This window comes from Hibiscus syriacus, unplaced genomic scaffold (assembly GCF_006381635.1).
Source record: "Hibiscus syriacus cultivar Baekdansim isolate YM2019G1 unplaced genomic scaffold, ASM638163v2 tig00111161_pilon, whole genome shotgun sequence".
Taxonomy (NCBI): Eukaryota; Viridiplantae; Streptophyta; class Magnoliopsida; order Malvales; family Malvaceae; genus Hibiscus; species Hibiscus syriacus.
In genome coordinates, this window is record NW_024063006.1 from 43,840 (window position 1) to 67,580 (window position 23,741).

General features: G+C 32.4%; 3 protein-coding genes and 1 pseudogene across 3 annotated transcripts; all 4 read right to left on the reverse strand.

Moving 5' to 3' along the window:
* Nucleotides 1-247: 247 nt before the first annotated feature.
* Nucleotides 248-3,612, reverse strand: LOC120155063 (probable WRKY transcription factor 17). Its single transcript, XM_039166642.1, has 6 exons — nt 3,532-3,612; nt 3,041-3,155; nt 1,504-1,572; nt 753-1,155; nt 454-576; nt 248-332 (listed from the first exon to the last, which is right to left on the reverse strand). The coding sequence occupies exons 1-6, from the start codon at nt 3,598-3,600 to the stop codon at nt 248-250; spliced, it is 864 nt and encodes a 287-aa protein (XP_039022573.1). The 5' UTR covers nt 3,601-3,612.
* A 3,702-nt stretch (nt 3,613-7,314) lies between these two features.
* On the reverse strand, nt 7,315-8,633 carry LOC120155059 (annotated as a pseudogene).
* Nucleotides 8,634-15,310: 6,677 nt separating this feature from the next.
* On the reverse strand, nt 15,311-15,974 carry LOC120155055 (basic leucine zipper 43-like). Its single transcript, XM_039166639.1, has one exon. The coding sequence runs from the start codon at nt 15,960-15,962 to the stop codon at nt 15,387-15,389; it is 576 nt and encodes a 191-aa protein (XP_039022570.1). The 5' UTR covers nt 15,963-15,974; the 3' UTR covers nt 15,311-15,386.
* Nucleotides 15,975-20,534: 4,560 nt separating this feature from the next.
* LOC120155054 (phosphatidylinositol 4-kinase gamma 7-like) lies at nt 20,535-22,872 on the reverse strand. The gene has a single exon (XM_039166638.1). The coding sequence runs from the start codon at nt 22,540-22,542 to the stop codon at nt 20,731-20,733; it is 1,812 nt and encodes a 603-aa protein (XP_039022569.1). The 5' UTR covers nt 22,543-22,872; the 3' UTR covers nt 20,535-20,730.
* Nucleotides 22,873-23,741: the final 869 nt, after the last annotated feature.

The window sequence follows — 23,741 nt, forward strand, 5'->3', positions numbered from 1 at the left end:
TTAATAAAACAGGGTGAATGTTAATGTTATCAACACGTGCTTATGCATGAGTTCTAGAATAGTTTGTTAAGATTGTTATTACAAACAGTTAAGTTGTTGAGAGCTGTTAATACTTTGTTATACAACAGTTACTTCTCTCCTTGCTTGTATAAATAGCTGTTCTCTAACTCAAGAGAGATTAGCTTCTTGTTAATAAAGAATTACAAAGATTTCAGTTCATTTATTGTTTTCTTAGATAGCTCAACTGCTATCTTATCAGATGGATCATCCATGTCTCGCTCCACTTGTTTGTGGCAGGGCACCCACTGATGATACTGCACTTGTAATATCCCCTATACAAAAATGTCAACAGAAACTCAAATCACCACTTATCCTAGAAATCTATGATGCGTCACCTGGTTCGATGATTTAGTGATAAGAGGCTGAAAAGATTATCAGGACTACGGTAGTTACCGTGGGTATGGTGAGCCCTTGATCGGCTTTTGCCCTAACTTCCTCCAACAAAACTCATCTGGCGGAACATCGGCGAGCCTTGCACTGATTGCTGGAACTCTGATCACCTTTTCACTCTGTTTCCTAAAATATGAAATAAAAAGCTCAAATTCGGTTTTGCTGATTCTTACGGAACTCTACTCGACTTATCCTGCTTTTATGACTTTCATAGTGAACCTAAATTATTTAAAATTCGAAAATAAGCTGACTGCTAAATACGCCATAGAGATTTTAAAAGATCAGGGAAATGGTGGCATTACCTCTTCTTGAACGTAAGTGAGGATAGTACTCCTTTTCCAGCTGAAACAGGAGGCGCTGGCTTCAAGAATAGAGAAGAATCTTGCATAGAGTTTGAACCGATACTCTCCTCAGGTTTGACATATGACATAAACGAAGAGTTCGACGACATGCTGAAGCTTTCCTCTGCAAACTCCAACTCGGTATTTCTAGAGTTGGAGCTAAACAAATTAGGTTTTGTAAAGTCTCGAGTCAAACCCTGTGGTTGCGAAGGAACAAAACTAGCAGGAGTTACAATTGGAGCTTTGACCAGCGCCAGAGTTCGAGTTAGAGCCTTGCGGAAACATGTATCAGTTAGAGAAGAAGAGGACAATGAGGTGGAATTCATGCACATAATTTTGCTTCTCTTCGCTTGACGATTCGCTAAGACAGAAAAAGCGAGATAGATGACATGAGAGTTTGAATCATAAATTATTTGGTAAAAGAGCTTCCAATATGGAAATAAATAAGAATTGATTGTATGTTGGCCTTGACGCTCTTCCTGTTTTGAACTTCAAACTTTCATCTTTGAATATCCACGTACTAAGTCAACTGTTTTCACTGCCAGAATCATTAACAGTTTACCTGCATTTGTGTTATTCGCCAGATAAAGTGAGATAGATGACATGACACGAGAGTTTGAATCATAGTTTTTGTCTACTAATACAATTTGTGCTATTTGTAGCTGAGCTTGCATACGCATTAGTTTAATTTCACACATATGTTAATATTAGACATGTTGGCCTTCATTTTCTATGGGGGTTTCAAGTAGGTGTTTGTCTTTGACCAATCGGGTCATCTCATCTTCCTCATTATCTATAAGGGAAAAAGATACACATCAGATCACAAGGCAAATTTACACACTCTGTTCTGTTTCCATTATAACCAAAAAAAGGAAAAAGCGAAAAAAGTAGTTCTATCCTCAATTTTATGTATGGATAGAAAACAATAAGATCATAAGATACAAGGAAAGATACATGATTCGACTTTGATTGGTTATATCCATGGGGAAAGTGTCTAAACAATGAAAAGAAGGCTTTGATCTCATTCATTATGTGACTTGCTCGGAGTGAAATTATGCGTGCAATTTTATCAATAAGATGGAGTGTGTTTGCCAAAGCTTAATATGATTTGGGGGATCTTTCTTTACAGTTGTATAGTCTGTCCATACTTGGCTACCTTTTAGTAGGACTTCCCTAATTGGTTTGATCTCATTTTTATACTATGATAGAACTTTGAATTAGTTTGTATCAATAAATCGATGGAGTCATTTCATCTTAGGATTTTTAATTAGTTTTTTAATTTCTATTTGGATCTTTGGATGTAACCATATATCTTTATTGGGGCTGTAAATGAGACGAGACAAATTGTGAGCTACTCGAGAGTGATTCGGTCAACGATTGATTCAATCAAAGCCGAAACAAGTTACTTGACACTCAACTCGAAAAGCTCGCGAACAATTCGAAAAAATAATATATTGAAATTTTATTTTATTTTTAAATTAAATTACTAATAATATTTGTAGAAACTGTTGAAAACCAGGTATGTTTTCATAGTATATTTCATCACTCTATTTACAAAGTATAACCTCTTTAAATGTTAGATCCTAGAGTTTTACTCCTACTTAGGTGCGTAACAAACTATACAGTATTTAAATTTCAAATTAAAGATAATATCTAATCCTAACTAACTAGAAGTTATCTACAAATAACACACCAAATCTGCCCAGACTTATATACAACTCACAATATTAACATTTATGTGTTGTTTTTTTTTAAAATAATGTAGCATAAGGATTTCACACTTAAAGTTTGAGTTTGAACTTCAACCGAGTTAAGTTTAAGATTTTTTTTCTAGCATCAGTTCATGATTTCGAGTTCGAGTCGAGCTTCAAAATTTTAGGCTCGTGGGTTTTCTAGCCGAGTCGAGCTCTCTTTTAGAGTTTTCGAGTTGAGTCGAGCTCAGTAATACTCGAGCTCGACTCGGCTCATTTACGGCCCTAATTTTTACCTCTATAAATAGAGACTGTCAATAAATTAATGGGGTCATTTCATAAGCCTCTCACTTTTCTATACATGTATGCATATAATTTGGTCAGCAAGATGAAAGGGTGTTTGCCACAGCTTAATCTGCTCTACAGGTTATTTTTTTTTCAACTGCTTAAAGTTTGTACTATTGTAGTTACGGTTGCCTGCTCGTTAGTTTGATGTCACAAATGCTCTTATAATAGAAGATATATTAAAGGGGGGAAATGGATAAAAAGTTATATTACCTTGTTGTTGGTCCTTATATTCTATTGTGGTTTCAAGTAGATCATTATCTTCTGCCAACGGAGTCATCATATCTTCCTCATTGAAATGAAGCATAATATGGCTGATGTTTCCACTCTGTATAATTCCAATCATAGATGTCACAAGGAAAGAAGTTTTTATATCTTTAATACCATGTATGGATGGAAAAGAAAAGAAAGGAGAGAGTAAAATCACAAGAACACAAAAAAAAATACGAGATTTGACAATGATTGCTAACATCAAGGGAGTAAAGGTCCAAAGATTGAAATGAAGCATTTATCTCTGTACTACGTGACTTGCTTATATGTATATAATTTGGCTAATGAGATGGAAGTGTGTTTGCCTCAGCCTAATAAGCTCTGGGGGCTTTTTCTTTTCTTTGTTTGCAGTTTGTCTTATTGTATCTAGACTTGCCTACTCATTAGTTTATAGGATGATGAAAAGAAAATAAAGGAATCAACATACGTATTACCTCGTTGTTGGTCTTCATTTCTATGGTGGTTTCAAGTAGACCTCTATCTTCTGCCAATTGAGTCTTCATTCTTTCTCATTATCGGCTGGGGAAAACATAAGCGTCAGATAATCTGGCTGATTTCCACACTCGGTTTCATTTCAGTTCTAGTTGTTAAGAGAAATAAAAAAATTGTTCTTCTATCCTCAAATGTAGGTACAGATGGTGGAAGAAACAATGGCCAAAAATACAAAAGCATAAAACAATACATGATTCAATCAAGATGGCTTACATAAATGATGAAAAGCCCAAAGACTGAAAAAGGAAGGCTTTGATCTCATGTATTATTTGATATGCTTGGAGTGCATATATTTATTCAACTTGGTCTTAAAGACTGCTGTATTTTATAGCTGGAAGGGATCCTGCATTATAAAATACTGTGTATGAAGCATTAATTACAAATTGATGGTGAACCGATCATGCTCCCTTAAAAATTTTAAATGGCAAGAATGATGGTGAATCGCAGCCTCCAGCTGTATGCGGAAAGCAAGAAGTAGCCTTGCCACTGGAAGAGTTACCATTAGACTGGCAGAAGACGATAGTTCTTGCTGCACACATCCTTCGAAGTAAATTTGATTTTTCTCTTTCTAAATTTACTTTATCCTACTGTTTTTGGGCTAAACTATCGAAATATCCAATTTTTTCATAAATCTTTATTTTTTTTCATTTGATCACTTACTAATTTACATCGTTTTATCTAAAGTTCATGGGTCAAATTAAAAATTAACCTCTTTTACTAATGTTTCATGTCATCAAACTAACGGCATTCAACGTCTTAGTGACCAAAATATTATAAATCAATGATGTAAATAATAAAAATGTTACTTTTTTCCAAAATTTAGTAACCAAACATTTATAAAACATAAGTGACCATTATGATAATTCACCCTTTTTGATAAATTATAGTTACAAAGGATTACGAATAACGTGTTGTCAGACCTTTAAAAATAAAAGCAATCTTACGAGGTACCGTTAGTTTACAATTTTTAATAATTTTCTTCGGATAAATTACATCATAATCATCCAATTATTAATAATTACAAATAGATCATTCAATTTCAAAAAATCACAAACAAATCATTCATTAATAAAAAAATACATTTTCAGTTTTTGAGTTTCTTAAAAATCAAGGCTCAATCCTATGATTTGAATGGTGGAGAGACTTTCGTTAATGAGAGGAATAACATATATGAGACAAGATTCATTTGACAATGAATTGTGTAACTTTGGACTCAATAAGTTTGAAAATTTTGAGTGATATTATGACTTTTGAGAGAGATTTTTGAGAATTTAATATAATGAATTAAACGAAGAAAATGAAGTAAAACTTGACGTACATCAATCATCCTATAGGACAACCGATGATAATCGATAGTGACATACGACACATTGTTGATCAATCAATGACTTGATTGCAACTCTCTCAAATTAATATTTTTAATGAATAAAATATTTCATATAGAAAGTTCCTCTGATATTCAACGACCAAGTGGCACATCTACGACAATTGATAATTTTAAGGATCCATTCATTATCTTTATGACTCATTTGTTAGTAAGATGTAATTTAACATTTTTTTTATAATTCTCTCTTCTTTTTTTACATAACCTTAACATTTCAAATTCGAATTGTCCTTTCTTTTTCTTATGGTACTGAACTTTTTTGTTTGAATTTAGTTGGATTTGCTACCATAGGCCTTAGAGCTGTCCTGTCAATGTTGTCTTCCTTGGAACCAAAGCTACCTGGGAAGAAACCTGAAGATTTCACATCTGATGTAGATGCCCCAACATTTGGCCTTGAACTCTATGAAGAATCAGCCATGTCGGCCAAAAAGTTGATTGTTTTGGCTTCTTGTCCTTCAAACATATCACCAAATATGTGAAATTTTCTTTCTAAAAACACCTACATGAAAGAAACAAAAAAACAGAAAAAACTTTGACCTTATCCGACAACACTACACAAAGAAACCCAAACAAAAGCTAACAATTTTACAAATCAAAAAGAAAAAAAAAGGGTACCTTTAGCATCATCAGGGATTCCAACGCTGAAATCCCCAAGATCCATTTCTTCTATCAAGCACTGGCTTAGAAGATTGACAGTGCTCGCTCTTTCAGGAGATTCCTGTCCTGAATTAGACATTTTGCTCTCTTCTTTCTTCTTCTCTTGTCTGAAAATTACCCTCAAGCTTCTTATGGAATGTTTATAGATTAAAAAAAAAAGTTGAAAGGTGTTTCCTTTAATCATCACAGCAGTTGAAAGAGATGATAAAATAAGGAGCAAAGTACACAAATGATCCCAATTATAAGGTGTTACTTTTTAGAGTCTTCCGACTATTAAAAATTATAAAATGGTCATCCGATTATTCATGTGTGACAAACTCATTTTTTTCCATTAAAATTTAACAACCATTTGAGATTGATGTTATCCTACTGACTAATTAATGTGAATTTATTTAATTAGCACTAAGATAAACCTAAAACGTACCATAAAATCTAATTTAATTAGAAATTGATCCAAATTTTTGTAGGAAAATTTTAAGATTCTAATACAATATAGTTTTATTCTCAAAATATTATTTGTTGATTAAGTTTATTTAATGTGAGAAATCTCATTGAATAAATAAGATTTCTTGGTAATTATAGATTTTTGTTGATATGGTAATAGGTTATAAATAAAGAATAAGGTCTCACATTTAGTAGTTAGAGATTATTTGATGAGGATTCGTAACTTTCTACTTGCAAAAATTATACATTGTGATGTGAAAATTATTTATTGATTTGTCTGTACAAAAGACATAAATTATCCTGAGGATTTTGTAACTTTATTCGAATACGGAGTCATAAAATTTAAAATATAATATTAATTTTATAAAATTAATAAATAATATTTTTTAAGCGGTGTAAATTTCTTTTAGTATTATTTTACATAAAACTTATATATAATTTTTTAAAATAGACAGCTGCTATTTGACATCCTTTCATGTATATGACTTTGTCACTTTATCCATGCAAAGGTTATATAATTACTGGATTTTACTTATAAATAGACATAAACAAGACGAAATTAATATGGTTAAATATTTAAAATATATGTCAATGTAATGAAAGTTAAAAAGCTTTTTTTATATCTGTTTATAGTGAAAATTGAGGATTGAGTGTTGCGTGCATCATCTATTTTTTTTTAAATATTTTTAAAATTATTAAATAAAAATGTAACAAATATGTTAAGTTAATGTTTATTTTTTTCTTTTTCTTTTTATTAACCGTTACATTTTAAAATAATTTTTGCATTGGGAAAAAAAGTAAAATAATTGATAACATATTTGTTATTTTTCCTTCCGTTGGTTCAGTTTGACAAAAAAATTTAAAAAATTAAAAAATAAGGACAAAGGTAATTTATAATTAAAAAATAAGGAAAAAGGTTATTAATAAGAGAATTTAACTCTAATCAATTCTTTAGTAGAGGCCTATAAATTGATAGTTAACCATCAAAGGTAATTAATAAAGAAGAAGAGTACATGAGTGCGTGAGAGAATAATTTGAATTCATAAAAGTAAATTGTTTACTGATGAACAGTGATCGGCTCTTACAAAAGAAGATAAGATGAAAGAATGATGACTAAATAATATTTATTGCAAAGGTATGAACCGATCAATTTGTTTTTATTATTAGCAGAGCGGCAAACTAAACATGCGAGTCTTATTTATTATTGTTGCAAACTCGCCATTCTCAAAAAAGAAAAAAAAATATAATTTAAAAACCTCGAAAGAAAAGGCAAGAGGTAGTGGTAATGGTTAGTTTGGTCGAGTGCAATCCCGTCGAATTTCACCTTGATTCCCTGTCAGACCTACGCGGCCTAGCTTGGTCATGGCAGCCACGAAAGCCTGGTTGAAAGCCGCATTGCTGGATGCGAAAAGGTTGACGGTGTTTCTCGACCTCGGGTCCGAAAACAGTACTTGATCCGAGGTGAACAGACCCATGCCTTGCTGAAGATTCTTGTAGTAGACGTTGTCGAATGTTCGAGGCGTGTTCGGATCCATGTTGATGGCGATGCTGGGGTCGACATTTCTCGGGCACATTTGTCTAAGCTGCATGGCGTATTGGAAGTTGAGTGTTGGGTCCACAGGGCTTCTGGGGCTGAAGTTGTAGATCCTCTTGGAGAATTTGCCGCAATGGGCGAATCCTAAGGTGTGCACCCGACAATGCGATCATATCGGTCTGAGAGAGACCGTGCCTGGCAAACATGGTATTGAGCTGGTCTAGGTTGAAACTAGGATGAGGAAGCTGCCTTTGAACACTGGCTATTGTGGATATCCTGCCGTCACGTCTTCCCAATTCCACCGTATAAAACGGTCCTCCAGTCTGAATAATATATATTAATTAATTAATGGTTTCGATTTTCTTGATTTCACAAATATTAGTTTTGATAATAAACTAATAAATATGTGGAAAGAATTGTATGAAATGAGATACCAATTGTACGACTTCTCTAGTGGCAAGAGCTAAGATGTCTGCACAAGAAACTTTGTTGCTACACTGAGGATTACTATCAACAGCCGCCTTTGCTTTGATCACCGTGTCGAATCCATCTCCGGCTAGGGATATATCGTCCGGATGATCCTTCTCCGCTTTACCATTCGCCGATGCCAGCAATACCGAAGCATCACATCCCTATATATATAAAAAGTAACATTTCATTACAATAATAACATTTATTACATCTGCAATCGATCGATACCATTTTAAGTTATAAATTCACTTACACGAACAAAGCAATCATGAAAGAAAAGCCGAGAGTTGCGGGAGCAGTCACGAAGGTTTGCTGGAACTTCTGTTGGACCGCAGACCGGACAATCGACTCAACATTGGGACATGTTGTACTGTAGAAGTTTGGTGTTAGTTTAGGGGTCTGAGCAGAAATGGTAGTAAAGAGGAGAGGGAGAAGAAGAAGCAAAGAGACAACGATTTTGCTTCTGTTTGCCATGATGTTACAACTTTTTTTATGCTGCTTTGAATGAATGTTTTGTTTGTGTTTGTGGTATTAAGCATTTATAGAAGAGAATATTAGCCTCTTGCAGCGTTGAACAATACACTCTGTCTGGCGGTCGATAAATGCCAACCTTTCAGAGAAATATTATATTCTCACGTTCTCTTGCCAACTTAATGACAAAAATGTTTAGTAGTTTTTCAAGAGTTGTGCAAATGATTGCACATGGAAATTCTTTTGGATTTCTTATTAATACTTTATATATTAGTATATACTTTTAAATATTATTAATAAATTAAATATTAATTGTTTGAAAAAATCATTAATTCCGAGAATAATATAAAAAATAAAATGATAATAATAATTATCATTATAAAAATTAATGATAAAGAATGAGTTTACTTGTCTTGTCTTGGATTATAAGAATTATGACATCCGATACTATATATCACCTGAGAAGATAAACAACTTAATTAAACTTTTTAATAATAAATAAAAATAACTTGAAAGGAAATACTATTTCTTAATTGATCTTTCGATCGGAAACATTTGAAGTATGTCGCTACACAATTTTCTTAAAACAGATTTTCGGTCACTCTTTTGGTGCTCGAGATCGTTGGTCGTATGTCTCCTAAGATATAACAACTGAATGTCAGCTATAGTAATACAACAGTAGAGATCACTTACTATCATTGCCTTTGACTATCACCGAAAAACTAAGGAAAGAATACATTTTTCAAGAAAAAAAATATCTTGAATTTTGAGATATCTTGTTATGAAATTCTCAGATAACCTAACAGGTTAACTCAGTATTTATAGAGATTTTCAAGAAAGATTTACTCCAACTAAATATCTTTTAATATTCAAATTTAAACAGATAATAATATATTTTAATTTGAAATCTTCAAAAGATAAAGTCATATTTTACTATTCAAACTTAAATATATATTATTGTAATTTAAAATATTCAAAAGGATATAATTATCTTTAATATTCCAAATTAAATAGGTAATATATTTTAATTTGACATACTCAAAGAATAATTATCCTACTAATATTCAAATTAAAAATATATTTTAATTTGTAATATTCAAAATAAACATGAATTTAATTTAAACATTAAATTCATCATTAAAGTTCACTCTTTTTCCAACAATCCTCACATGATTGAAATTAATGATTTTATTAAAACATTTTGACTCGGTGAGGTGATAGCCTCTATGATCAATAGTTGAATAGGATAGGTAGGGGTCCTCTTTTGAACCTTCTATTATGATAGTGTGTTTACTTTACTGGCTAATCAGTAAACGTGATATATTTGAATTGTTCCGTCGTTTATGTAAACAATAACATATTTAACACAATTATCTCTATGACAAGAATTTAGTTCTCATGGGTATGTCCTTAAAGCCATGGACATAGTCTGGTTCTGCAAGAATTTAAAAGAATTATGTCCAATAATCTTCTTGAAGCAACCTCACTTTACATTCATATAGGTGGCCTATGTTGCTTGGCTCACTGAAGCACGCAATAATCATTAAAAGCTTTGATTAACCTATACACTTTGATAATTATTTATATAATAAGAACAGACTCGAGATAAAAAAAAACTCACAATAACTATATGATTTATGCAATTTAATTATTCTTTTAAACCTAAATCTTAAGATCTCTAGTTAATATTTTCTTATTTTATGTCACTAGTTTTTGTAGAAATAACATGAAGTTTATTGTAAAAATTTGATAGTACGTAAAAGCGGCGGATAACGTGAAGGTACAGTGAACTGAATAAACAATATGGAAGAGTAACGCGTGTATGCTTTGCCAACTCAACCGCATGTTACTTCCCAACTACTCTGTCAAACAATCACTTTGCAAATTGCGACTTTGCTTGTTCTAACTTTTTATATTTTTCGTGGTGGATTAATCAATATATGTTATAAGTTACAAATATAAATATATATATTAGATTAAAAAAAAGTGGGTTGTGACTATAATAAACAATTATTTTTTATAATTTCAATGGAGAGAGTTATAACCGTTAATTTCATGAATGAAATAACAAGTTGTGAGCTGAGAAAAATTTGAATAATAAAAAACTGAGAAAGGAGTGCCAGAGAGAGAAAAATAATCTTTTCTCTAATCATATATGAGGTCTTATATAATCATCTCTGGTGTTAATGTCATATCTAAGGTTATGCTGATTATCAATAGACTAGCTGTGTAAATAAATATGATTGTTAGATAATAAATTTGATTCTGATAAATCATGTGAGTTTGTCAATAATCGTGTCAAGAGTTTGTAGTTAGTCAAAGGACATAAAACTCTAGAGACTTCTATTTCCTCTAGAGGTTTCGGTGACAGAATTCCTCCGAAGACTCCGATAAATGGAATAGTGACAATAGATATTCAATTTATGAAGATTACACAATAAAATATAATTAATTAATATATATGAGTCAATTATATTTAATATTAAGTATTATAAAATATGATTAAATTAATATTATATATATATTGAATAGAAGTTGTTGGTATTATTAAAAAGTGAATATCCAAAATTACAATAAGAGTTTACAACTATCATCGTAAACTAAATACATTAATTTGGATATTTTCTTTTAACATTAAAAATAGTCACTTTAGATCATATAAGGACATACATGGAAAAGGTTAAAAACCAATCAAAAGACTCGAACAAAAATATATAAAAGCAAATCATATTGCATCGGCAAGCGAACCACGAGAGTGGATTAAGCTATTAAAAGATCACTGAGAATCACAAATTAGAGTTGACCGTCGTGAGAAACTATCAACGAACGCAAAATCGCATAGCCAATTCAATCTGAGAGTCCATAGTTGGGAAGATCAACTGGATTACAAATAAACACCATCTTGATCAGTCGTGGTTTCGTCAAATCCATCCCTTAAAAAATCAAATAAAAAGAACGGTCAAACGATCGAAAAAAAGTGAAAAACGTGTCACAAAGGCAAATAAAAACGTGTTACAAAGTCAAAGAAAAATGCCTCGCAAAGACAAAAAAAAATGCACATAAAGACAGAGATAAACATCTCACAGAGGGAGATTCTTATTAAAAAAACTAAAAAAAAAACAAAGAGAGAAGAGAATCGACAGTCGGAAACCAACATCAAATCCAGTGTTCGTTGTCGACTAAACAAAATCCAAGAAGAAAAAATTGATCTAATATATAGAAAACGGTATAAACTCTAAAGAAAAAAAAAGGAAGGAGAGCAAAAATATGGTTAAAATTAAATGAAAGTAAATTTAAAAATAATTACATATAGTAAAATTTAAAGAAGAATAGAATGTGTCACAGATGGTTTAGAATACTAAACGTGAGTGCACAAGAAATTGAAAACATCACTGTTTAGAGGGGGAAATACAATGGAACATAATTTAGTGCATCCACAGAATTTCCCAGCTGTATATGAATTAGAGTACCCATAGTAAACTATAAAGGTGGCGAAGAAAATAATGATATCCATAAAGCAAGTCAACCGGCATATACAACTGAATTTAGGGTTGCTTTCATGACTTTACTTCTCAATATTATCTTATACACGTATTTTGGCCAAGTTATTATTATATTATGTATCTCTAAGTTCCAACGGAGCAATAATAATGCTATTACACTTCAATTATTACAATCACTCTCACATGGTTGGCGCTATTTGTAATCCCTGTTTTCATTCTATTTTATTTCTTACCTCACTTGTTATATTTTTAATTTAATCACTGAATTTTACGCATTAAATTTTTTTATCGTTCATCTAATTTTTTACTGACAGCTCGATGGTGCGGCTTATTTTATTAGTATATAGTGATTGTATGTACTTTTATTAATATTTAATTATAATATATATGATATTTAAAATAAAAAATCTTAAATTTTACTCCTAAACCCTAACCCCAAATTACAATCCCACCCTTCCACCGTCATCGTCTATCTTCAACTGAAACCTCCATTGTTACTGTTTCTTGCCATTCGGAAAGCACCCTATGTAAACACCATCTTCACAATGTCGAGCTCGTCTTTCAATAGAGTAGATGGGAAGATAGCTATTTGATCCGTCATTGGCGAGAGCTTGGAGTTTCTCATAGCAAATAAAAAATGTAGTAAAGCAAAGCAAGACAGAGCTGAGAATAGAGAAGAAGAGAGGACGCAATGTATGTATAAAAGAGAAGTGAGAACGACAAACGGTAGAGACCAAAGAATAAAAACTCAAAGTATTTAACGCTAGATTCATGAAACTTAAGGGATTTTTAGGTAAGATGGACACTTGATTTGCATTCAAGAGGATAAAACGAGTTTGGTGAAAAATTTACGGACTTATTGGTCACGGTCAACGACGACCGACGATGACCAGTGTGGTGGATGACCGCGAGAACGGTGGTTAGAATTCAAGCATATTGAAAGAAAATGGAAGAAATATAAAGAAGAAGAAGAGAAGAAAAAGAAAAATGAAGGAATATTTGAGTTTTTATATAGATGCAAAACGATGATGTTTCGGTAGAATTTTAGTTTTTTCAAAACCACATCGTTTTGATGTTATGTGTCATGTCATAACGTTGTTAATTATTTAACGAATGAGTGACAAAGACAGGACCAATGTCAAAGTTCAGTAATTAAATTGAAAAAAAAAATAAAAAATATAAGGAGTGAAATAGGGGAGAAAGTAAAGTTCAGTGAGTAAATTTATAAAAAATTAATATTATATATTTACTCATAGCTAAATTAAGGACAAAATCGCCCAATAAATGAATTGGAAAAAAAGATTATCACATGTTGGCTTCCTCATATTATTTTTTGAAATAAGATGGTTTCTATAATGATTGAAGAAAACGATCGGACGACATGACGTCTTCACAAAAACGATCAGACGATACAACATCTTTTAATCTTCATGCATGTAGAAGACATTATATCATTCGGTCGTCTTTTTCGACGCACTATGAAAAGATCCCTCCTTGAAAAATAAAGTCCAACGAACATTTTTCGAGAATAGATTTTATTTACTTCACTAGTTGATCGATCTTGCCCTAAATTAAGTATCCTTATTTGACCTATACCTCGACATATATAAAACTTCTTATTCGATTTTAAAAAAAATTATCATGAAAATTATTAATGAAAGAAAAGAAAATGTATTAATATTAAGCTTTTGATAAAATTCCATGATTAATGAAATAAAATATATTAACATTACTACATTTTAAAATAAAATATTTTAAATAAATAATTATAAAATTTAAATTAAATTAGTTTTAGTGCAAAAATTTAAATTTAAATAGTTTAGGTTTCTAAAGAATTTTTCGTTCAAAATAGGTGCATAATATTTCTAACCTTACATTTTTAGGTGCCTACGTCGTAATGGTCATTAAATTTTTTTTATTTTTAAAGATTATATTAAATAAAAGAATTATATTATATATTAAATATAAATTAGTTTTAATTTTTAGTACCATGGTTTCAAGCTCATCAAAACTGAAGAATTCTAATTTCCAAATGGAACTCTTCGATTAAACAAGTAGTAGGGGTATTCAATACGGTTGATTCGGTTATTGATTTAACTAATATTTTAAAAATTATATTAATCGAATTTTTTTAACCGTTAATCAACTATTGAAAAAAATTAACTATTAACCGACTGAATCAATTCTGGTGGCCGATCATTTAACTGAACTAATTAGATTCGATCCATTAATTCGGTTAAAATCAATAAGTGAACACCCCTAATAAGCAGTAAGAATTGACTAGCACCTAACCAGAATAAAGCATTAGGCTTGTTTCTTAGAATAGTGAACCCTTGAAACTTGAAGCATATTGTGAGCATGTACAAGAGGTGGTCCAACTAACCCCATGCAGAAATCATAACATGAGCATGCATATGTACTATCCCAAAAGTAACAGAAACTTAAAAGCTTTCAATTCAGAAGCAGATTCTTGTTTAAGTTCTTTCAGAAAGTAACTCATGTATACACTATGGAAGCTAATGCTCCTCATCCGAATTCGAGATTTATAGAAAAATTGATCCACTATTACTCTCTAAGCTGTCACAAAACCATGTATGATTCATTGCAGATGGCACAGTGTTTGAGCATACTCTCAAAAAGTCTACATCTCTTCCTGAAGATAAAAGTGGACAAGTAGATATTTTGTTTATCCTTTTTATCTGATTTCAGCAACAACAAAAAAAGCGAATTCAGGAAAAAAAACAAAAAGGGAAACAGAGTATCTACTTGTCCACTTTATTATTTAAGAAGAGATAAACCTTTTGAGATTATCTTCTAACACTATCATCTACACTGATTTTTGTATGGTTCAATGACCGCCTAGGGTGATAACTGATCAATTTTTCAATAAATCTGGGTTTGGACTAGGAGTAGCAGCTTCCATAGTAGGAAGACAGCTTTTTCAGGGAGAAATTGAACAAGGGGCTTGCTTTTCTTTTCAAGGAAAAAAATAAAACAAGAGGTGTGTGAAAACCAGAAATCCTGAAGCCATCATAGTTGAACATTTGCTTTAATGGAGTAAAATCCTGATTAACTCTGTAAACCTTGACAATATTAATATGCTGTCTCAGTCAAGACTTTATTACATGTATCAAACTATATATACATATATATCTTATGCCAGTAATCCATTGAGGCCTGTAATGATTTCTATACATTTAAGTTATATTGGCAAAAGCAAACCATAACCATGGGACAGCTGCAAAGCCAGTTTGTCATCCATTTTAACCTTAAAAACTCGTTTTGTATATGTATATGTATACCCCGAATTAGATGATACTTATATTAGCATCTCTAAGAATCTGATTTAGGTTTCATGGAGGAATCATTTGAATTCCTGAGAGGCGCAAACACATCAGAAAGCACCACGTGAAGGGTAGAAACTTTCTCTTTGAGCTGAGTATTCTCTTGGAGAATCTCATGGTTGTTCTCCAACAGATTGATCACCTTTTGCGAAAGCTGACGATTAACAGTTTGAAGTTGATTAACCTGTGATTGAAGCTCTTCAATCTGCTGCTTCTTTCTCATCCTCGATCTCCTCGCGGATTCCCTGTTCGATATCATTCTCCTCAGCCTCTTCTCATCGAAGACGATGCTCTGCTGACACACTCTTGCCTCGTCTTCGTTGCTCGGAGACGATGCGTTGGGCGAGAAAAGATGGATTTGAGTGTTGGGCGAGAACCTGTTGGAGAAAATGCCGGAATCAGGGTGTTGAGGAGATGACGAGTTTCCATCCCATGACTCCATATCGAAGTCAGTTGCTGCAGAGGTTGTTAACGTTTTCTGTGAAGGACAGACAGCAAAGAAGCTTTGAATGAGGCTTCCATGGGGTTGATGTTCGCGATGAACATCGAAACCGGGAACTTCCATACGGATCGAATATCTAAGGCGGTCGAGAGAAAAAGCTTGAAGATGGTTTCAAAGTTTTATAGCCGAGGATCTAGCAAATCAAGCAGGGGGTTTCTTGTAGTGCAAGCAACTTCCTTCACTGTCTTGTAATTCATTAATGATGCTTATAGGGGTTGGTTTATTGATTTTGTAAAATCATTTGATTATACTCATACTCGTATATACGTATTTGTTAATTATACCAATTATAGAAGTTGAAATTTTGATGGTAGCAAAGAATATTTATTCATGAAAATAACTTTCGGCTATAATGTTTAACAGACTAAAAATAGCAAAGAAATATATACATTTGGGGGTTAGCCCCTTGTATTCTCCACTCAGCCTTTTACTTAAATGGGCATCTATATTTCCATATTCATAACCATTCTCAGTTTATACCTTTTTTCACAAATATATGCGTAAGAGATTAGAGACGTGATTGTTTCTATCCAAATTTGGAAATCATTTATTTGATTTGGATGATATTTTTTGTGATTATATTCTATTTTTCTAAAATTTTTATATATTTATAAGATTATATTTTTATATTTATATTCAATTATACAATGAGCATGCACGAACCGACTTACCGTAGTGGTTAAAAGAATCATTATTGTTCTTAGAAGTCATGGGTTCGAGCATCAGCGATTGCAAGGGTGATTGAGCGTTCATCGTCAAATGATTGAGATTACTTAGAACATATACTACAAGGGTGATTGAGAGTTCATCGTCAAAATACAGAAAAATAAAAACCGACGACGATGGTTTTATTTATGCTTATTTAAGATCAAGACTATACCACTTTTTAAATGCAATACTTTTTAGTCAATTACTCTTATATCACATACTCATTTAATTTAAACATAGAAATGAGAATATAATATATTCCAATACATGAAAATAAGTTTTAAATTAAACATATAAATATCTCATCAAATGGTCTTAGTAGTAAAAGCAAAAAGTTATTATTCTTAGAGGTTTTGGGTTCGAATAATGTGTTGTCAATAGGTTAAAAAGATTCCGAATAGATATTATCTTATAATCACCTCGTACCAACATACACATAATATTTTAAAACTTTAGTTCTCGTATCGTGTCTATATTATAGAATTAATGCACGTTGATTTCAACCAAAAGTTGACATTTTGAGGTAACTTGTTAGCGGAGAAGTTCATTTACCACAACAGGAAAGTGCACTCAAGTAAATGCCATTGACGATTGCACCACTGGAGAAGACAATTGTTGAAGACTTTTTGTCATTCTTTTTTATCCTTAACGTGTTAGAATCGCTGTGAGGCAACTACTTTTACTATTTTCTTCATTCTTTCCCTTCTCTACATTAACCTAGAATAACTTTTCGTGATGTCGGTATGATCTACAATATTCGATTATTTATTTATTTAATATATATATCCAACACCTAAGAGTATTATATATATATTTATATATATATATAAAGGTAAAATGATATTCATATTACACACATTATATCTAAGACTCATTCATGATGTAAAAATATTTACGGGTCACTTATGTTCCAACTGGAAATGATTTTGTGTTGGTGGTTCATCAAAGGAGAGGTTTGCTTGCCAGATTACGAGTCACTTGTGTAGCTCCCAACTCTTTATTTTTCTTTAAATATTTGTACCTGTTAAACGAAACAAAGAGTTATAAGATTGTTAAGAATTTGTTAATGGTTGTTAGGTGAGTTAGCATATTGATAGATATTGGTAGGGGTATTCAAATAACCTAACTAATTCGGTTAATCGATCGAATCGAATTAGTTCGGTTATCGAATTAGTTCGGTCGGTTAACAGTTAAGAAAATTTTTAGAATTCGGTTAATTCGATTAATTAACCGAAATTAAATTTTAAATATATTATATATAACATATAGGCTCATCCCAAACCATTTAAAACTCAATTAATAATTTAAGATCCAATAACTTTTAAACTTAAATCAATATTAATTAATTAAAAAAATTATATAAATTTTTTATTTTATAATTATATATTATTTAAATTAATTGTAAATTGTTTTTTTAATTAAAAAATATTATATATATTATATATAACATATGGGCTCATCCCAAACCATTTAAAACCCAATTAATAATTTAAGATCCAATAACTTTTAAACTTAAATCAATATTAATTAATTAAAAAAATTATATAAATTTTTTATTTTATAATTATATATTATTTAAATTAATTGTAAATTGTTTTTTTAATTAAAAAATATTATACATATTATATATAACATATGGGCTCATTCCAAACCATTTAAAACTCAATTAATAATTTAAGATCCAATAACTTTTAAACCTAAATCAATATTAATTAATTAAAAAATTTATATAAATTTTTTATTTTATAATTATATATTATTTAAATTAATTGTAAATTGTTTTTTAATTAAAAAATATTATATATAACATATGGGCTCAGCCCAAACCATTTAAAACCCAATTAATAATTTAAGATCCAATAACTTTTAAACCTAAATCAATATTAATTAATTAAAAATTTTATCTGAAATTTTTATTTTATAATTATATATTATTTAAATTAATTATAAACTTTTTTTTTGAATTAAAAAACATTTAATTTTTATATAAATTAGAAAATTTAAAAAAAAATCGGTTAATTCGAGAATTAACCGAAATTTATTCGATTCGGTTAATATTTTCGAAAAAAATTCGGTTCGATTAACAGTTAAAGAAAAAAAAATTCGATTAATTCGATTATAAATAATTCGGTTCGGTTCGGTTTTAACCGAATAAACCACCTATATATTAGGCTATATATAAGGCTTATACTTGTAACGGGTTAGTTAACCTTTTTTTCAGTAAATTCTTTCTTAGTAGTATTCTCTAATTAACAAAACCCCCCAAGCCTATAACAAAGCGACAGCTGTTCATCGCCCTCGTTCACCATCCGGCCATCATGTCTCCTTTCTCACAGTACCGGACACATAACCGATTAAGAATACGAGGATTTAATCCTTCAAAAACTTTTAAATGTTGACATAAAATTGAACGTACTCGTATTTGACACTTATACCCTATGAAGCACGGGGATGGTACTGGTTCCCACGTTTCAGTACTCAATACGTCCCCAACACGGGGACGACACAGATACATACCGGGGACGTGTCACGTGACGAAGTACAACTTGGGGACGTTTCGATGCTTACCCGAGAACGTTTTGAGGACGATATGTGACTATCACATGCGTTCTCAGGTGGCCAAATTGACCCACAACGGCAGAGATTGAGAGCCAAAGCTCGCGGGTTTCGTATCAACACAACCCACATCGACGACGAGGGTTAGGGTCACAACATGAAAGTTTTTGGAAGAGGATCGACGACCTAAGGATGATAGTGGCACAACGAGATATGGGTTAATGGGATGACCGGCGAAGATTCTTTAATCATCGAAGGAAAAAAAATAGAGAGACGCGGATAAACGATAAAACAAAGCAATGGATTTGTGATTATAATAAAAATGGTATAACCTCAGAGTTAATCCTCAAATATTTTAGGGTTTAGAAAACAGGTTAAATGCTTTACATTAATTACAAATTGGTCACATAAATAATTTAGAGATTTAGGCCAAAATTCCCATATCTTAGGGCTTTAAATTTTCTATAAAGTATTTACGTTATGAATTTTATTTTTTAATATTTACTTATTGATTTTATTTTCTAATTTTCTGTGAAATATTAACTTTATTTATGATTTTTTATTTTTTTTATAATTTAATTTTTATTATATGTCACACCCTACCGTCCCCGTACACTATAATTTTAAGAATTGTTGTTTCCTGTCCCCATATCCGTCTTCATATCCGTATCAATACAACATAACTTATACCGAGTCCAACTAACCTAAAGTGTCTTTTTTTTATAAAGAAAATGTGTCTTAGAATCATGTTATGTTTGCTGCATTGTCTCTATCGCTTAGAAAACACAAAAAAAAAAAAAAAAAAAAAAAAACTGGTCTCATTGTATGTTGAGACCTTACACCAAATGTGGGGAAAATGTCAGCATCCCTGAACTTATTGGGGAATTCTTCTAAAAGTCAAGCCAACGTCATGGCCATGAAGTAAGCATGTAGTTAGAACACTAACCAAACCGCAATCTCACCAGCAATGATGTATCCAAGCTCCCGATTTCTACTTTTGAACCAAACTATATCGAGACGTTCGACCTGGCAACCACAAACTACAGATGTAAGAAACAAGGGATAGTTTGTAGTTCTTGCATTGAATCACATCATTACGAACTTCAGATGTAAGAGGTGATGGTTTTCGGCTCCAAAAGCTCTGGGTTCAACTTTAGATCCAAATTACACCTTGATGGGAGATTGGAGACCTGCGATCACAAACTAGAAATCGACAAAATAGCTAGAGATCGTTCACAGCAAATTATTCGATAATTCTTGTATTGAATCACATCATTACAAGCTTCAGTCCATGAGGAAATTCCGAGAATCAGAACATATCAATTAAAGATATAACCTTGATGTGATCTTTTTGTTCATTTGCTTGACTAATCTGATTGCTTAAACTCTGATCCCTGGTATATTTACAACATAGACTATTCTTAACATCGATGATTTCTTCTTCCGGACCTATATTTCCAGAAAGAAGACCGATTCAAAAAAAGAAAAAGAAAAGAAAACAGATTTCCAGCACCAGAATCTTATTCTTCAGACCTGCAAATCCACATTAACAGGATAGTTAACTAACTCAAAACTGGCACGAAGTACCAAGCCTTTGTCTATGTCCAATTGTTCGAGACCGGTGATTGGCAAAAGCAGGGTAAAGAAGCTCTTTGAACTTCACAATAAAGAGATTCCATTCCTCCTCATTCAAGTCAACAAACTTTACGAAGCTTATCGATGTAGGAAGTTGCTCATTGGCACTTCTACTCATCCTAAATGAGTAAGAGTAACCCATTGTATAATTCCCTTCTGGTTTTCCACCATGGTAGTGGAAGCCTTTCTCACCCAAGTTTACTTTTTTCAAGGAGGGAAACGACCTTGAAGCAGTGCGAAATCGATCCTCATCAACTCGTATTTCAGATTCTTCAACGGTCTCATCTACTTGAGCTAGAAAGCTTTGGTCATTCACACTTCCAAACTCGTAATGAAGGGATGCTTTAACAGACGACTTTCCAGACATATTAGGGGCCACATTAAACTGTGCTGTCTCACAGTCCATGTCAAACTGAAACTCATCATCTCTTTCATCAGCCTCAAAGAATGACAAGTCGATCTCCCTCAAGTGTTCTTTTGCCTCAAGGCATATGACCTCAAGTTCACTTGGTTCTTCTTGTTGGACATTGAACTGCCTGCTCATCATTTCACCAATTTCAGCAAGACACAATCCAAATGCAGCAGCTTCCTGAAGGAATATCGAGCAGAGAACCAAAATGCGGAGGCATGCCTCTCGAATCATAGGCAACTCTGCCCGCAGCATATTACAGTCACGAATTGGATCAATATTCTTTATATACTCAAGTTCCTCCTCAGAAAAAGGAATCGATGCCTGAGGCCAATGGATCCACTCAAAATATGGGTCCTCCAAGCTCTCAGGCAAGCAAAGGCCATGATCTATGGGAATGAGATCCACTTTGCCAAAGCCCCCAACTCCACCAAGTTTCCTAACCAAAAGGTTCCCACCATGCCTGTCAGTGTTAAGGATCCTAACATCCAATATTCCTATTCTATGTATAGCATCAACCGGAAAGCTCGAGGATCCATGGTCACTAGCATCGTAATCATGAGCAATGAACTGCTGCAGCGATGCGATCTTGCTGACCTTCTTCGCGTTTTGAAACTTGTTCCCATTCATGACATCGTTTACATTAAAGACCGAGTGAGTAACCTTCACAAGAACAGTTGGAGGCACATTGGCAAAGTGATCATAATCTAAAAGGTATGCAGCTACTTCTCGAAATCCCGTTTCTCCAACTCTCACTGAATGTTTCAGGCCAGGTTGTCCAAGAGCTTTCCCTATGAAGCCTTTCGGGTTATTAGGCGCAAAAGGTTCCTCGTCTGTCGGCTTCACTATCGCAATGTTCTCTCCCTTGATATTTCTAAAGTAATAAGCACCACCTAGCCCACTATTCACAGTGATCGGATCAACACCATTCTTGATTGCCTTAACAATTTCCTTCACAAGCCCAATAGCTCCACTAAAACGCTTTGAGCACCCTAATATCTCAATCAGACTACCCCGATCTCTCTGCTGAAGATTCTTCCCAGAGAGACACGGAGTCGATGAACTCCTATGCATCACATTTCGAGTAAGAAGAAGCGGCGAATCGTTCTGAATGGCACTAAGATCATTGCTTAAAGTAAGATCACCAAATGTTAAAGAGCTCTCATCAGTAGGAACATTGAAGGCAATCTGTAACTTCCTTTTAACAGTGTGAGCATTATCATTTCGATCCAATTCTAATCCCAAGACACAACCAGTTTCTGTCTGAACAAAAACACGCCGTGTTCTAGCGCGGTACTCACCATTGCATACACCATTGGAAACAGCATCAGCCATCTGAGTCTGAACCGAAGTGTCCAACTTGTCAGCCGTAACAAGGGTATGGAAGACGAAGGTGATGCAAGTGAAGTAACCCTTCACTCTATAGCAACAGCCAATGTATTCGTAGCAAAAAAAAAAAAGCTACACTTCAATATAAGTCGTTGAAAGAACTGCATGATTTAAGAATCAAAATAGAAACATTAGTAAAGAAATTACATGCTGCTAGAGATAAAAAAGTGTACAATTTTAATTTATAAAAAAAAGGAAAGAAAAAACTCTTCATCTTCTTTTCTTTCTTTGTTCAAGAAAATAGAAATCAACACGAAAAAACTACATATAAGATCTAAATAAAAATCTGCAAATAACAAAGAAAGAAATGTACGGAAAAGATGACACAGAGACAATCGAATTTGGCTAATGAGAAACATTAAAAAAGAAAAATCAAGGATTAAATTACAAAATCATTGAAGAAGAGAAGAAAGAAGAAAGCATTGAGATTTCAAAGAAGCGATGCTAACTCGCCAAATGTTGAGTGAAAACTGACTAAAACTTGAAGGCAAAGAACCTGAACTGAGAGAGACGTATAGAAGAAGAGAAATCACTGAGAGAGTACGCAAGATGAGCGGCGGAAACTTTCACCATGATTCCATCGCCGGCCGGCCGTCAACCTTTAATCTCTCTCTCTTTCTCGGTGTTTTGTTTTGTTTTGGGTTTGTTTTTGTGAAGGGAATGCAGTTAAATAGTGCCATACTCTCACAGGGAAATTGTGCAAAGAATCAGAAACTTCTTTATGCAATGACCAAAAACACCTTCTGGTAACTTTTTTTTAACTCATAAGAACTTCTTTCTAATTGCCCCGATGACATTTTTATCCCTCGGGTTTTGTTTTTAAAACATCATTTTAACTTTTAGTTTTTTAAATTTTACTTTTATTTTTCCAATTATATTTATTAACTGAAAAAAATAATGAACTTGTCATGATTCAATTGCTTTATTTTATTTTGTTAATAGGGTAGAGTATATAAATGCTCTCTTCAAGATGTCGCTTTGTTGAATAATTTAATTATTAAAAAGTTATAAAATAATTCATCGATTATAGAGAGAGTTACTTTTGTTAAGTCATTCAATTATTAAAAGTTAAAAATGATAATTCGACTGTTAATTATATTCCTGACTCGTCATTTTACGTTAAAAAATTAACAGTTGCCTGATCT